Consider the following 16,319-nt stretch of genomic DNA (forward strand, 5'->3'; position numbering starts at 1 on the left):
ATGCACAAGTGTGTCCCAGATATGACCGTCTACTGGCAGGCATGCAAGAGACATGCACAGCACAGAATTCATGGTTTATGTTGACCGGCTATTTTCTTTTTTTTTGTTTCTTTTCCTCCCCTCCACTGTTCTGAAAGTGTGGAGGAAGGTTTGTCACAGCCCTTCCTTCTGCTTTGGGTAGAGTGGCTGGAGGGACATTATTCATTCTTTTTGGTGTCTGTTTCAAAGCCCCCCGGGCGGGTCAGGGGTATCTGCCCTGAGGCCAGCCGAGGGCCTGGCTGGTGTGGCATTCAGCAAGGCCAGGGTGAGACAATGTCCCCGGCTTCACTGCAAGTGCAGGAGGCAGCAAAGAAGGGCAACTTTGTCGATTTAATCTCCATGCCCCCCAGTGCCCCCCGTCTTCGTTCCCGTTGCCCCATCTTTTTGAGCCCGTGGGTCCCGAGATTGATTGATTTATTATGATTATATTCGAAAGTACAGCGTTCTGTCGAGTCAGCCATCTGGCCGGACGTTTGAAAATGGTTTCTTTCCCTTTTCGCCGACTCGCTGCCATTCTTGGGAGGGGCGGGTTTCTCCCCAGGACTCCTGACACCGTGGGCTGGGACGGGTGGATTTTGTCTCTTGCATTTTTGTGGGTAACGTAGCAATGCCATGGGATGAAACGAAACAGAAAAAGCTCGAGGAACCCATTGGTGTTCCACCACTAAGGGCAAAGAAGAATCAGTCATTTACCCCAGATTGTTTCTTTTTTCTTTTTTTTTTTTTTTTTTTTCCCTCTCCTCTCCACCCCTGGGGCCTTCAATCTCTGCACAGGGAGACATTTGTTCCGGGCGTGCTCAGGAAAACGCTTGCAACCAGGGGAGTGTAGAAAGAACCTTTACTTAAGGGAGATCCTAGGCGTTGACGTGCATTTTTAAAAACTGTCTCACTCTCTCTTTCTTTTTAAAGGTACCAGCGATCCCTATGTGAAATTTAAGCTGAATGGGAAGACGCTGTACAAAAGTAAAGTCATATATAAGAACTTGAATCCAGTATGGGATGAGGTAGTTGTACTTCCCATTCAAAGCCTTGATCAAAAGCTCCGTGTGAAGGTAATCCCAGATGGCTTTCAAGTCTGCTCTTTTATTAAAAACGCTGATGTCTCAGCAATCCTTGCCCCCTTAAAAAGTCCACGTCCCCCAATTCTTTTATCATTATTCGGCTCTGGGCGGAAAAACATTCGTGTGCAAGGGATTGTTTGCACACTTCGTTGAAAGCGTGTGTTTTGTTTTCTTGGATCGATGGTGTATACGCCACAGAAAATCAGAGTGAAAATAACATCTCCATTGATTGTATTTAAGCTTACTGCACGTGGAAGAATTATGACTGTCGGTGCAGTGGCGAAAAGTAGGAAAGCCGTTCTCATTAGGAATAACTTTATACTTAATAGAGCTTTCAGCTACCGGTTGGAAGCACCAATTGCTCTAACATCTGGGTTACAACTGCATGAGTTGAGTGCAGGATAGGGTTGCTAGAGAATATTTAGCAAATTTCTATTTAATTGGCAGATCTGCTCACCGTGGAAAATACTAAATTTTAATGAGAGACCATTTAAACTACAGAGAGTGGTCCATTGTGCATAACATTGGAATGCATATGAGTCCTGCCTTAAGAGTATTTTGTGCTATTGTTTTGGCTGTGGTAGGCAAAGTAGTCAAGTTTGAATAATTCTGATCTCTCCATCAACTTGGCTACATTCCTCGTTAACGGTACTCTGCGATTAGTTTTTAGATCTAGAAGATTGAATTCAAAATTCCCAGACTATTGCATTTATTGATAATTCGGCAAACTCAGTTGGTTTGCCATATTAATGTGCATTACTGGCCTCTTCGTTCTTTGTAGGTATATGATCGGGATTTAACCACATCTGATTTCATGGGCTCGGCCTCTGTCATTCTCAGAGATCTTGAGCTTAACAGGTATTGTATTTTTACCTTCTAATTGTTATTATGAATTGTAGAGGGAGCTCAACATAAGGTTAAATGGCATCTGTTTAGATCAAATGACAAAAAAAAATCTGGATAAATGAAAGGGTGCTTTAAAATGTGAATTTTTCTATTTTAGCTTTTAGCTCCCAAACCTAGGAGTCAGACGTTAAATCGTCCACAGTGTGTTCTGGAATGTGTGTTGGAGTTTGAACTGTTAACATTCAGGTTCATTAACCTGCCTAACTTAAAAATAAAACAAGTATTTAAATTTTATTTGGGCAGTAAGGGGAAAGAAGCCATTAACCAACTGTTGAACAAGGCAATGCCAAACAATTCCCCTGCTCTGAAGATGGCTGTGTTATTTTTACTGAATCGGGTGCTTTGTAAAACTCGTGTCTCACCTTTAGGCAGAGGTAGGAGATGTTTGCCATAAGCACCCGATGCAGTTTGAAACTATCTGGTACTGCCCCTAAGTGCTAATGTCATTTGTTGCCTTTTGCTTGTAGGACGACTGAACATATTTTAAAATTGGAAGACCCCAACAGTTTAGAAGAAGACATGGGGGTCATTGTGTTAAATTTGAACCTAGGAGTAAAACAGTGCGATTTCAAGAGACATGTGAGTGTAACCCTTTTGTTCATTTCAAAATTCTTCACCGCAACTGTCCTTTGATAACTGGGTTACCAGATGGCTGGCATTTTTTGGGGGGGGTAATTATTTTGGGGGGGAAACAAATCATTGTATTGAGATGTAAAGTACCTATTTGTGGTTATGCACATCCTTTCCCTTGGAACCCTGGAAAGAAAATCCTTTAAGGAATAATCTGTTTTGGCTAGGGATGTGGATAGTGTGGCTGTTATTAAAATGCATATCCTGCTTATGGTTCCCTTGTAACAGATCATCCAAAATATTTTTACTAAGTGGTAAGGTTTCCATTTACTATTTTCTTAGGTACCGGATGACACAGGTATTATTCGGCAAAGCAAAGCAGTTCCCGGGATTTAATTATTACATTGTACGTTATTAGGGTGATCAAGTACATATTTGCAGCATTGCAATTTCTTCTGGTGCTTTTTTTGTTTGTTTGTTTGTTTTTAGCTGCCACGTTTTCTGTTGGGAGTAGTTTCGGGAAGATATAAATTTTAATATCCTTCGATCTGTTATTTTCTGTACGTTTCTAGTTAATGCATCGCTTATTGAAGATCTCTCTAACACCAACAAAGCATTGGATTTTACGACGACATGACTGGGGCTCTGTTCTTATGAGCAAATAATGTGAATACAAATCATAATCTTATTTTATATTTGGGGATCAGACCTTATAATTCCAAGAATTAAAAGAAGAACAAAAAGCATCTTTGATCGTGACTTATTTGAAAGGCGTTTTTTAAAGCCAACCAAAACACCTGCTTGGAAAAGGACTGAAATGCATTCAAACTGAAGCCTATTTAGAATCTGATATGGAAATCTGAAGCCTTTTTATAAATTAGGCTTCTACAAGTGCTTGTTGAATTGAGTCAGTAGGGTCGATGTCTTCATTTTGACACCACCTTTGCTCGTAGATGGAATTTATTTTCATGGTGAAAATCACGACTGATTTACAAGGAAACTCACAGAAGATAGCCCAAAGTAGTGGAGCTGAACAGTGATTTTTCAGTTGCCAGAGAGCCCACAAAATAGTTGCTGTTTTTAATTCGGATTCTTAGGAGAGTTTACTCGACAGTAATTGGGGGAAAAAAAAACTTCTCATATATTATTATTTTTTAAAAGAAATGGTACTTTTAAAACTCGGATCTTAAATTGATGTTGAAAATATCAATTTTTCAACTCAACATAATATAGCTTTTTTTTTTCAACTCAACATAATATAGCTTCTCTTAGCCTAGACAGTATTGCTGCTGGATTCATTGTCATGTGCTAGTAGGTGACTGGTTCCTTGAGCTGGATGCCCTCAAAAAGAACATACAATATAAATAAGCATCATCTGCCACAGGAGTGAGCTATTCCTGGCTGCTATGTTCTGAAACTTCTCTTACATATTTAAATGGGGTTTGCAAAGTTGGATAACTTCTCATGAAAGTAGCTGCCGATTCCCCTATTCCTCCTGTGAATTTTCCTGTAGTATATCGGATTATGTTTAGCAGTCCTACCGGCCCTTAAAATATATTTAAATATGGCCCAGATTTGCAGTTTTAAAGTAATGCCGTTTCAGTTGAAGTTAATTTCCAATGACGGAGCTATTCATCCTCGATGCTGCCTGAAGTTTCTTTTGTAAAACATCTCAAAGGGTATGTTTTCAGAGTCGTAAATGTAGCCACACTCGTCATCTTACTGAGTTTGGTCTTTTTTCCTTAGACCCACCACGTCCTGTCTTCAAGAGTTTGCCAGCCTGCCTGCTCATGTGCTTTCTCATTTTCTTTATTCTTTGCTTATCTGGCAGAGGTGTAGGGTAAAATATATTTCTTGTCTACATATTTTATGGGATATTATAATATAGAAAGCCCTGCCCACTCTCATTTGTTCTGATCAGTAGTTTCATTTCTTTCTGTTTGTGTACTTGATCAAAATACACCCAAGAAAGGAATAATCCTTCCTGGGCCCTGTGTGGTTACTCGGGTTATGCAGTTTATATCGGGGGGCCCCTTTGGATAGAATAGGTATCAGAAAATGTTCGTTCTTTTCATTCAGTGAAAATCCATTTTTATATTGGGTTTTTATTATTTAAAAAAAATTTTTTTACGTTTATTTATTTTTGATAGAGACAGAGCACAAGTGGGGGAGGGGCAGAGAGAGAAGGCGACGCAGAATCCAAAAAGCAGGCTCCAGGCTCTGAGCTGTCAGCACAGAGCCTGACGCGGGGCCCGAACCCACAAACTGTGAGATCGTGACCCAAGCTGAAGTCGGACGCCTGACCGACTGAGCCACCCAGGCACCCCTATATTGGGTTTTTAAATGGGAATAACTAACACTGAAGCCTGGAAAGACAATAGATCATTTGACTGAGAATCAGTTTGTTTGTAAATTTCCATCAAGACTGTCTTTGTCACTTTGGATCCCAGGCTGACAACAATCTGAACTTGAGCAAAGTGACTACAAACTGACCCTCACGTCCAGAGATTTAAGGATTGTATGTAGGCATGGTACAGTTGGAAGGCTGATGAACCTGCTGTCTGCTTCTTTTTCTTGGCAAAAATAGGATTCTAGTTCGAATTGTGGGCTCAGTCAGCAGACTTGCCTGGGTTTGAATCCCAGCTCCGCTCCTTTCTAGCTTCAAGAAATTAAGCCATCAGGTCACATTCGCAGAATTACTTAACCTCGCAGCTACAATTCCCTCATGTGTGAAATGGGGATAAAAAAAGTATCTCACAGGACTGTGACGTTGGAGATTATCAAATGTAGTGTCTGGCATGGGGTCAATTGTCAACACTTGGTAGTTCTTCGGACTGTAGTAAGCAGACAGGCATATTCACTTTCCATTAATTTCCTCATCTCTTTTGTTGATCTTTTATGATCATTAACACATCAAATGAATTCTAGGTCAGAGGGTCCTAAATAGCCATGCATACCTATAAGACAGGAATTGATTTTGGTGCTTGTTTTGGTGCTTTGATTTTGTACTGATCATGTTTTTCAGTACAGTGCTGGGAAAATAGCAAAAGAACTGATTTTAATACCCATATGGCAGGATCTGTGACCCTGCATCATGAGCTAGATGTTGAACTCCCAATTTCACTAGGGGAAGTGTTTTTTTAATAAAGAATATTTTCAAGTTGTTTCTGGACCCCTGTTTCTGGTTGCTGGTCACCAGAATGTAAGAGGATTTCCCCCCAAAGACCATTTATTTTCTGGTTTCTAACTTACGGGGAAGATGTATTGTCAAAGTGGATAGGTCATTCGCCTAAAGGTATTTTTTTCCTTAAGCATAATAGCGAACGTGGTCTGCTCGATTAGATTCATAATTGCATTGTAATCTCCCAAATTTATCCAAGTTTTAACATCCAGTTAGCTGGTTAACCAGCCAGAGTAGAGCCTCACCGTACTGGACGGTGACTGGGGTAATGAGAGGATTTTGCCAGGAAGGAATTTTAATTGTAGATGAAATTCAGCAACCTTAGCATGACAAATGAGAGATCAAAAGAGAACAGTGGTGATGTTACTTTCTGTTCAGAAAATTTGTTCTTCCCTCCCTCGGTGCTGTATTAGCCTGTTTTTGTTTTTTTTTTTTTAATTGTGCAGCAGTGGCTTAGATTTGTTTTCCTATTATTTTGAATATTGAGGCTTGATCAGGGGGGATAAATGGAATGATTGGTTTTAATATCAAAAAGTATGGAAACTTAAATATTCATGAACACTGTCCACGAACTTCTTAAACATTTTCGTAATACTATGAGAATATTTCCAGTAGGGGAAGTCTGCCTTTCCAATTTGCGTTTAGAGGTGAAATTACAGAGTTTTGAGGCAATTAAAAACATTCTAAGGATGGAGATCCTTCTCATAACTAAGAACCGATACTTCTAAAGATTGAGCAGTATTTGTACGTCCTTGTCTTTTCATTACTGAACACTGTGGGAAAATCCTGTAACACAACCACAGAAATGTGAGTTTTCTGTTTCTGTTTTGTTGCTCCAACGTGTTTTCTCTGTGACCTCGGAACGTGGGTGTTAGTTGTTTGAAGATAGTCCGCGCCATCTAACTAATCACAGAATTGTCATTAACGATTCTATTTCTCTCTTTCATTTTGCCATTTTTTCACCATCCAATGGACTCAATCCCCAGCGTTGGTCAAACCGGAAGCGGCTGAGTGCCAGCAAGGTAAATATAGTTGTTTTCTTTTTTATGTCATTTGGCAAAACGTTCATCTTTGTTGCAAGCACAGAGGTATATGTGATTGGTATTAACCAACTTTTACGTATAACAGCATTCTCTTCCTCTCACTGTGGCTATGAATAAGAAGGAAACAACCTCCCTTTTACATTTCGTTTAATAAGGGCATAGCCAGATGTTTGAACTTATATACTTGTTTTAGTGGTGACATTTTATAGGTGCCAGCCACGTTAGAACGTTCCACTTCATTAAGCCTGGATTATTTGGAGTGTAGCACAGTTAGGGTTAGTCCTTTAGGAAGTTATATACCATCAGATGGAAACTAGCTTTGGTGTTGTAGGGGCAATGAAAAGATTAATTGAGAGGGATAGGTGGTATCTTTTATAAATCTCTTTTATATTACTCTTATTTTACTGTTTATTACCTTTGCTGCTGAGAGTTTCTTGAAAGATTTCTTCATGATGTACTGGTGATTTTTTTTTTTTTTTACATTGTTAGTATCGTTTTAAGCAATTATAAACTGCCGTCCAATTTGTAAAAGGTCTACGTGTATCAAGGTAGGAAGACATTATTCATTTATCTGGTTATTAAATTAATACATTGCAATCCAGTGATTAAATGGCAAAATTGGTGTGAGCGTAAACACAACCAAAAAGGTATTTGTAACTTAATTTAGCTCCTCTGCTACTTTCTTTAAGTTTATTTATTATTTATTTATTTATTAAAGTTTATTTTATGTTGAGAGAGACAGAGATAGCGTGAGTACAGAGGGGGCAGAGAGAGAAAGAAGAGAGAGAGAGAGAGAGAAAGAGAGAGAGAGAGAGAGAGAGAGAGGGAATCGTAAACAGACTCCAAGCTGCCAGCATTGAGCCTGATGCAGGGCTCAAACTCACCGAACCATTAGATCATGACCTTGGACAAAACCAAGAGTCGGATGCCTAAGGGACTGAGACACCCAGACGCCCCTCCTCTGCTCCTTTTAAAGAGAAATAACCAACAAGGAGGTGGCTGTGATGTGTGTGTGAGTGTGTGTGTGTGTGTGTGTGTGTGTGTGTGTGTATTTGGCGGATACACCGACCATCTCTGTGTGTACGTTTATTTACACACACACATAAGTGCACAAATCGTATACCAGCTCGAATTTCTTATCTCACCGTACTTGAGTTGTTCAGTTCTGCATCAAACAAGGCAAATGAAACAGAGATTTTGAGTGTTGGTAAGAGTGTGTGTGTGGGGGAGAGAGAGCGAAAGAATTGTCACCTGACTGGCACTGGTCATTTAGGAGGAATAGCAAACTTTCCAAACCTCGCTTTTTAAAACCCAAAGGAACCAAAGCCTGCCTCTTCTGCGCCGCAGACCCTTTGCATTTTGAACATTTTAAGTATAACTACGATGAGTTTCGTTAACCAGTTCACTTGGTGTACAAGACTCTCTCTCTCTCTGTCTTTTTTTTCTTTTGAAGTAAAATTAAGAGACGATAAATAATAATGTGAAACGGTCTCAGAAAATCCTCCAACTTTTGTCTTCTTCCTTTATAGTCACTAGAGGGTAGAAGATGATCATTTCTTGCCACAGAGGGGAGCCCAGCTCCTGCTCTCCCATATTAAGAGCTTCTGTGACCATCCGAAGCAGTAAAGTTTCCCGGCATGCTTTGGAGAAGCCTGACAAAGCAGTATTTTCTCGTTTATTGATTCTGCTTCTGCACTAAAATACTGGTACTGTACATCAATAACCATCTTTAGTTAGGGAGCTCCGGTCTGTGGAAGAAAACTGGCAGTTTGTGGAAGAACATAAAGGCTAGAAAGAAAAATTGTGAGCTTGGGGAATATTGGAGTCTAGGGAGGACAGGAGAGGTTATGGAAGAATGGCCAAAGGAATGAGGAAGGAGAGAAAAAATGTTGACGGCCTGGATAAAGATATCAAAAATATGAAAGGAACAGTGGATCCTGGAGAGCAGTATTTATATCTGTACTGCAGAGTTGTGTCTGACCACAGCTGCTGTATTCATTTTTTTTTCTTTTCTTTTTTTTTTTTTTTTTATCCCTATCATGGTCGTTTCTAGAATTTTGACTTCAGTGCGCTGGGCTCAGGGACTTAATAAATGCCCAGACCCTCCGTGCCTGTGTTTAATAAAACCTTTGATGAATAGAGCTCGTTGAACGCTACTCATCATCTTACATGAGAGATGCGGTTTATATCTTGGTGGAGAATTTCAATTGGCAGGTTAACTTTTCACAGCTTAGAGTTTGCAGGTTTTGGAGAGGAAAGTGAGAGAGCTCCTAATTTCGCTTATGAAATTGAGTCATGTGGAAAATCTGGAGGTCCTGTGATTAACCTTCTGGAAGAGTAGTTAAAATGCCCTGATCAACCTATCTTGGTATTTTTAAACTGTCAGCTGCTTTTTTAGGATTTCTATATTATATTTAAAAATTAGGTAACAGAAGTTTGACATAGAGAAGATTACTCAGCTATGAGTATCTAAAATGTTACCAGTCCTAAGTAATATATTATCTGTAAAATGTTGTTGACTTTTTCACCTCAATCTTATTCTTTTAATGGCTTAACTTTATTTAGATGATTGCTTCTTAAGCCCCGTAAGTTTATAATTTTGCATCCATCCATAGAGGCCAAGGACGGCAGACTGCCTTGTAAAGTGTTTTCTTACTACGTTGACCTTGACCGTAACGTAGTAAATTTGTAGAGATCGCCTTTAAAAGTAGGTTCAGATTTCTCCCAAAGCCTCTGTTTACCTTCTGATGAGCCTTTTTCACATGAGAATTGAGAATTTGATTTAATAGGGCCTGAATCAGATAACTAGCTCTTTTTAGACATTTATTCTACACAATCTTGGCTGTGAACAGATCTATTTCTAAACCTTCCTCTCTCTTTCTAATGCAGGTAACACTTAACAGAGATAGAAAATTAACAGCAGTGACTTCTCTAATATCAGATAGCTTAATGGGGGGGGGGAACCCTGCAAATCACTAACTGTATTCAGAAATCTGTGTACGTACATCCACACCCACCTGCTTCCCCTACACTTTCATTTGGGTCTTTGTAGGTCCTGTGGCTGACCACAGTTCTTTATTTACACTTTCTTTTACTTTAGATGCATTTCCCCTGTGATGAGAACCTTGTGGGGTGGGGGTGGAGGGTTTTCGTGCGATTCAGTTTTCAGAAACAGAAAAAAAAATGTTTTCCCCACAAAAATATATGCAGGCTCACATAAGCAGATTCTGTGTCCGTTTTAGCCAGTTTGATTTTATCCTCAGTGCACAGGACCCCCGTGCAGAGCTTAGCCCACTTGTAGGGAGAAGCCACCTGGCGGCATGTTAGAGAATGAAGAAGGCACAGGAAGGGCCAGTGGCATCCGTGGTGTCAGGTCAACGCCATCATACCCGCCTGCTCCATGAAACACAAAACCCGGAAGGGTGAGGGCTTTAAGAGGGCCACTGCCTGCCAATGTCACCGGGCTGTCCCCTGGCTGTCAGCATCCCGACCTGAAGCGTCTGCTGCTTATGTCCCCTCCCACACCTCCTACAAGAAGAAAAAAAAAGGGGGGGGACTATTTTGCATAGCCCTTCTTTTGACCACTGTTTCATGCAGTTGTGGGTCCGCGATCGGAGGGAAGAGACACGACCTGGGCCAGTGTGACTTTTTTTTTCTTCTGCATGAAATCAGTTGGCCAATGGTGCCATTTTGGGGGCTGTTCAGCGTCCTCTTCTTCTGTCTTTGTTCCTGTTATTCCAGGGGCTGATAACCACAGGATACGATTTCTAGGTTCCCCTGCCAGGTGGCTTCCAGCTGGAATTGGTAGGAGACTACAGGGTGGGAGAATTTCCACGGTCATCTCTCCTTTTGCCTTCTATTTCACGTGGGGTCTTTGACACGGGCTGCATTTTTCATTTGCCCTTAGACCTGCTATGGCTTCAGGGTGAGCCTGATCCTGGTATTGACTCTTCTTGCCTGGCCAGTCCCGGGTTTGCAGAAGTTCAGCCCTGACGGCGGAAGCCAGCCCTGTGTCTGTTTTCGCAAGCCACGCTGTAACACAGCGGTGTGCACCTGTGTAGGCGTCGTCTCTAACTGGCAGTGACAGAGTATTGTAGTTGGGACAGAGACCTAGCGGCCTGAAGCCTAAATTCTTACTCTCTGGACCTTGGCAGGGAAAGTTTGTCTTCCTCCCACTCCAGCCCGAGGAGGGTTAGGCTGTCATTTTTTGTTGCTTACCTTAGGTATTCTCAGCGTTGCCTCTTTGGTCTCTCGGCCGTCCCGCACCTGTTCTCTGCACGATATTCCCTCCACCTTCAGTCCCAGGAATAGTTTTCTCTTTCTGGTGGATTCGGATACAGCCTATCAGGCAAAGCCTTTGCTTTTGGCTTTTTTGGGTACTTTTAGAATGGTCATTACTTTGTAAATATCATGAATCACATGATGATGGTTCTGCGTGAATTTAGGTTTTATCCTCCCTGCCTTCTTTCCCTTTTTCTGCTTTCCTTTTTTTCCCCTTTTTGTTCGATCTGTCCCTCTGTTTATTTTATTAAAAAAATTTTTTTGAGTGTTTATTCATTTTTGAGTGATAGAGAGCATGAGCGGGGGAGGGGCAGAGAGCCAGAGAGGGAGACACAGAATCCGAAACAGGCTCCAGGCCCTGAGCTGTCAGCACAGAACCCAATGTGGGGCTCGAATTCATGAGCTATGAGATCATGAAGTGAGCCAAAGTTGGACGCTTAACCGACTGAGCCACCCAGGTGCCCCTCTCCTTCTGTTTACGTCTGACATCTAGGACTTCTGGAAGGTAGTCTCTAAATTTAGGTAACTATCTCTACCTATCTATCTTTCTAATCGAATCTGTCTAATATATCTATATCTCTTTAACCTAATTTACTTCTCTGAATGTCTGTGTCTGTCTGCTTGTCTGTCTATCTATCTGTCATCTATTGGACATGGGCCCAATGCTGAATATCTTAACCCTGATGCCTCTGCTGCCTTGCTGTGAAGTCAAGGTCAGCATTACCCTGGGCAGAATGATCTCTAGGGATCGTCCTCATTTCTGGGGGCCTCGGTCGTGCTCAGGTAAGGCCCCGATCTGTTGGCACTCTCAAACCCTGTGTGTGCTCTAGACCAGAAAAACAGAGCCACTGCCTTCCTAAACTTTTCACGTGAGAATCCACTTCAGCCGAAACCTTCTCACTGAGCACGTCCTGAGGATTCACAGATGAACGGGACTTAGCCGTGGTGACTGCCCAGTCAGCGGGAGACTTGAGAGAAGGGAGGGAGGGGTATTCAGAGGGCACGGTCAGACCTTTTCCTAGGCTCCAAGGTGGGCTGAGTGCTGGAGACAGAGCAAGCTTTCAGAGGAGGACTGCAGGGAATCTTAACCAAATGAGAGGGAGGAAGAAGTGAATGGAGATAGGATAGTATAAAATAGTGTGGTCCACGGCAAGTGGTCTGATGTACTTATTATCAGGCTTCAACCAGTTGGGGTTTCAAAATGGAGCAGCATCGGTATCACCTGGAAATTGTTAGAAATGAGAATTTGTGACCCGCCCCCCCCCACGGCTACCCCACCAACATTTCAGACCTCTTGAATCAGAAACTCTGGGGATGGGGCCCCCCGCAATCTTTCTGTAATCCTTCCAGGGGATTCTGAAGCACGTTTGATTGAGAACCGCGAGGTACGGCAGTCCTGGATAGGGGTGCCCTTGAGGTATTTTATTTTTTATTTGTTTTATTTACTTTATTTGTTTATGTTTTAATTTTTTAAATGTTTGTTTATTATTGAGAGAGACGGAGCACAAGTGGGGGAGGGGCAGAGAGAGAGAGAGAGAGAGAGAGACACACACAGAATCCGTATCAAGCTCCAGGCTCTGAGCTCCAATCTGTCAGCCCAGGGCCCAACGCAGGGCTTGAATTCATGAACCATGAGATCCTGACCTGAGCCAAAGTTCGGTACTGAGCCACCCAGGTGCCCTGCCCTTGAAGTATTTTAAGTGAAGGAGAGACACAGAAATATGGAACAGAAAAGGGAAGGCCAGCAGGGTGACACATGTGAATCCAGAAATACTAGATAATGGGTGTTATTACATGTGAGCACAACATTTAACTTTGAGCTTCTTAGAGGTTAGGGTGAAAAAGAAAATCTTGTTGAATCACTTTATTTTATTTTATTTATTTTAGAGACAGAACACATGAGTGGGGAGAGGGGCAAAAGGGGGGAGAGAGAGAGAGAGAGAGAGAGGCAGGCGCGGGGGGAGAATCCCAAGCAGGCTCCACGTTTAGCATGGAACCCAACATGGGGCTCAATCCCATGACCCTGGGATCATGACCTGAGCTGAAACCAAGAGTCGGGCACTCAGCCAACTGCTCACCCAGGCTCCCCTTTTCTTTTCTTTTTCAGTGATAGGAAGAAATGCATTAGAAACATTTTCCTGGTCCTAAGCCCTAAGAAGTGGGTATTTATAGACTTGATCGTTTTTTTTTTTGTTTTTAATCTTAATCTAATTCTTATTTTTAAGTGCAAAAACAGAGCAGTGATACTTTGCAATGAAAAAAAAATGTTAAATCTCCTATAAAACTTTTACAGCTAATATGTCTGTACAACCTACAGATTATTCATTATCCTCGGGACTATAATCTAGTTTTCCCATACAAATATAAATCTCATGGTCCATGTCCACGTGGGAGATTTAAAAGGCTTTCTTTATATCCTTAGGCAAAGATTTTTGTGTAGTTCTAGGAGAATTTATGCCCACAGCATCCTCTTCGGATGATATAAGAAGCCGCCAAGAAGGAGCTTCTCTGGGAGCCTGCTGGATGCATGTATGGACCTTCTCATGTCATGCCATAAAAGCTGTTGACAATGAACAGTTGTTTTACATGTTAAAAATGCTTGGAAGGAATATTTCAGGGGAACCTTTTATAGACTGAATGTTCTCCCTTAGCTTTTCTTAAGCAATGCCCAGCAGAGTCGAATCCTGTTGTGTTGTTCATTTTGCTTACAAAGTTAGCGACTTTTTTTTCCCCCTGTGCATTTGTTTCCACTGATACCTCCTTTCTCACAGTGACTTAGGGAAACGAATTAATGAGAGTCGAAATAGGACCCATCGGCAGCGTTGGAACACGTGTTTCTGGACTCCAGTAACTGAGACGGTAGAAAAGTTACCCACACGATATTTGGCAGCTAGTTGGGTATGCCTTCCTAGAACAATCTTGAGAAAATATTTTTGCCCTGCCCTTCTTTTTCATTTCTGTCTCTTAAAAACATTTTTTTTTTGGTGTTTTGTCATACCCAAGGGAGTACTTCGGATAATGGCTTTGCGGTATCCGTCAGCATAGTGTGTTCCAGAGAGGGGCACAGCTAGCTGTAATGTTGCTTTTGATGACTACAGGCTGTGGCCCCGGCTCCCGGACGGCATGCTACTCCTTCCAAGCTCTTTCTTAACTCTTAACCTCCTTGCCGTTCTTCCTGGCTCACGACAGAGAGGAGGCACTTGGCTGACAGGCCTGTCATTTCTGGGTTTTCTTTCGCAGCCATGCCAAGAGACCAGAGCCCATGTCTCCATCTTCCCAGCATGCCACTTGGCCCAAATCCTTAAATAATGGATGTGGCTAAGCTGTAATCCATTTTCTATGTCCCAGGAATGACAATCCATTCTCTGTTTTGAGAGCCTATTCCTGGATCAGAAGCTTGTGAAGATTTTCCGCCTGTTGGGAGTGGAAGGTCCACAGCTCTTACCTTCAGTCCTGTTCTCTTTTTTCCCCCCCTTCCTTCCTTGTCCCCGGGATTGTCATGACCCGGAAGTGAATTGTTTCTGCAGCTTTTCATTTTTTCTGAAAGTCAGTCTGTTTCAAAGTTAAATATTGAACCTCAGGGGCACCTTGGTGGCTCATTTGGTTGAGTGTTCGACTCTTGATTTCAGTTCAAGTCATGGTCCCAAGGTCGTCGGATGGAGCTCTGAGTCGTGCTTTACATGGAGCATGGAGCCTGCCTGAGATTCTCTCTCTCTCTCTCTCTCTCTCTCTCTGTCCTTCCTTCCCTCTCCCCCACTCTCGTGCACACACTCTCTCTCTAAAATTAAAACATAAATAAATAAAAAAATAAGTATCATACCTCGTATTCACCAGTAATAACGAACGTGTGTGCTTCAGATGGAAGTTATGATTTCTGTCCAGAAGAAGGGTGTGGATTTGGTGGGGTGGGGGGCCAAGGAAGAGAGAGAGAGCCTATGAATGAAACAACATAGAAATAGTAAAAGGTTCTGATCCCTTTGGGAGGAAGGAGAAAAATAGCAAAACCCTGATGTACTATATTTTATCCTTTATGTCGGCTGAGAAATTAGGGTCAGGACCCAGAAACTTTGCTCTATCTCCTGGTGTTTGTTTCAGCTCAGGTGGGGTGGGCTTCTCCTTTGATGGGTCATTTCCTTGTCTCCCTTCACATTCCAGGCTGCATTAAGATGACAAATTTCACTTATGGGCTCAGGCACAGACGTGAAAACCTGAGCTATGGAGCTAACAGGGTGAGTGCAGAGGAGTGGATTTATTGGGGGGAGAAAGGGATTGTTCCAAGAGCACAGCAGATTTGGGGAGCCGGGCCCTGCATCAGAGAGTACACAGGATGGCCCGGACAGTACCCGCCTCTCCCCCATCAGCCCTGGTCTGAGGCCTCATCACTTGCCCCAAGGCTGAAGACACATGTTAAAGTAATTACGAGACTTCTTTAAAGCACACACACACTCCAGAATATGTTGTTCGTAGATGTGCAACTTTATTTGGACATCACCTGAAAGCAGGTTTTGCAGAAAAGATTGAGGGCGAAATACGTAGAATAAAGGCCTTGTGTTCTTTTCTGTCTGTGAACTCCGCAATAAATAGCTCACTTCTCCTACCCTGCCTTTAGTGAGGAGAAAAAAAAAAATCTTGGACAGCAAAGAGCAAGTCCGTCACATCAAACATGACTGCGTTAAATACTAAAATGTTCAAAGTCCAACTGAGATAGATAAAGGCTTTGATGGAAAGTGGATATTTCCCAGGGACATTACAAGCAATAATCCAGATGTTATGCTGTAATGCAACGAGTGTCGTGGATAGATCAGGAGATCCAGCCAAGCCGCGCCTGATGTAGGCCTTAGCCTTGCCCTCCCATGCTGTTCCGCCATATGGAACCTATCTCTCGGCCCTCTTAATAACCAGCTTTGGATTCCATTTTCACAGAGCTCATAGAGCTAAGTGGGGCTGTTTTATGGACAAGTTAGATAGAAGCCTTTCCAAGATAAACATCCAATTTGAAATTAGGACATACCAAGCCACAAAATTATTTTAGGGCATATTTCATGGAAGCCCTGCCATTTTTCTTAGGCAATTGCCAGACTGGAGGATGCCCTTTGATCCCATGTGGACATTACTCCCTTCTTTATAAAAAGGATTTTGAAATAGTTGCAGTGTTTAGGGAGGAATATATCTGTCGGAACTTTGAAGCATGGCCATGGGACAGGTCATGCTTTAGCTTGTTGGTTGGCAAGTCAAACT

General features: G+C 42.2%; 1 protein-coding gene across 10 annotated transcripts in view; it reads left to right on the forward strand.

Moving 5' to 3' along the window:
* Positions 1 to 16,319, forward strand: part of MCTP2 (multiple C2 and transmembrane domain containing 2) — a 264,060-nt gene that overhangs the window by 93,814 nt on the left and 153,927 nt on the right. For 9 of the 10 annotated variants that reach the window (XR_006203374.1, XR_006203372.1, XR_006203375.1 and 6 more), the window contains exons 5-8: positions 949 to 1,091; positions 1,882 to 1,958; positions 2,474 to 2,585; positions 6,744 to 6,779. Coding sequence is in view for 5 of the 10 variants with exons in the window: in XM_042941092.1 (XP_042797026.1) it covers positions 949 to 1,091; positions 1,882 to 1,958; positions 2,474 to 2,585; positions 6,744 to 6,779 (368 nt within the window). In the remaining 5 variants the exon portion in view is untranslated. Of the gene's footprint in view, positions 1 to 948; positions 1,092 to 1,881; positions 1,959 to 2,473; positions 2,586 to 6,632; positions 6,780 to 16,319 lie in introns of those variants that run through there. The other variant, XR_006203377.1, reaches the window with a different exon arrangement.

Source organism: Panthera leo, chromosome B3, assembly GCF_018350215.1.
Source record: "Panthera leo isolate Ple1 chromosome B3, P.leo_Ple1_pat1.1, whole genome shotgun sequence".
Lineage (NCBI taxonomy): Eukaryota > Metazoa > Chordata > Mammalia > Carnivora > Felidae > Panthera > Panthera leo.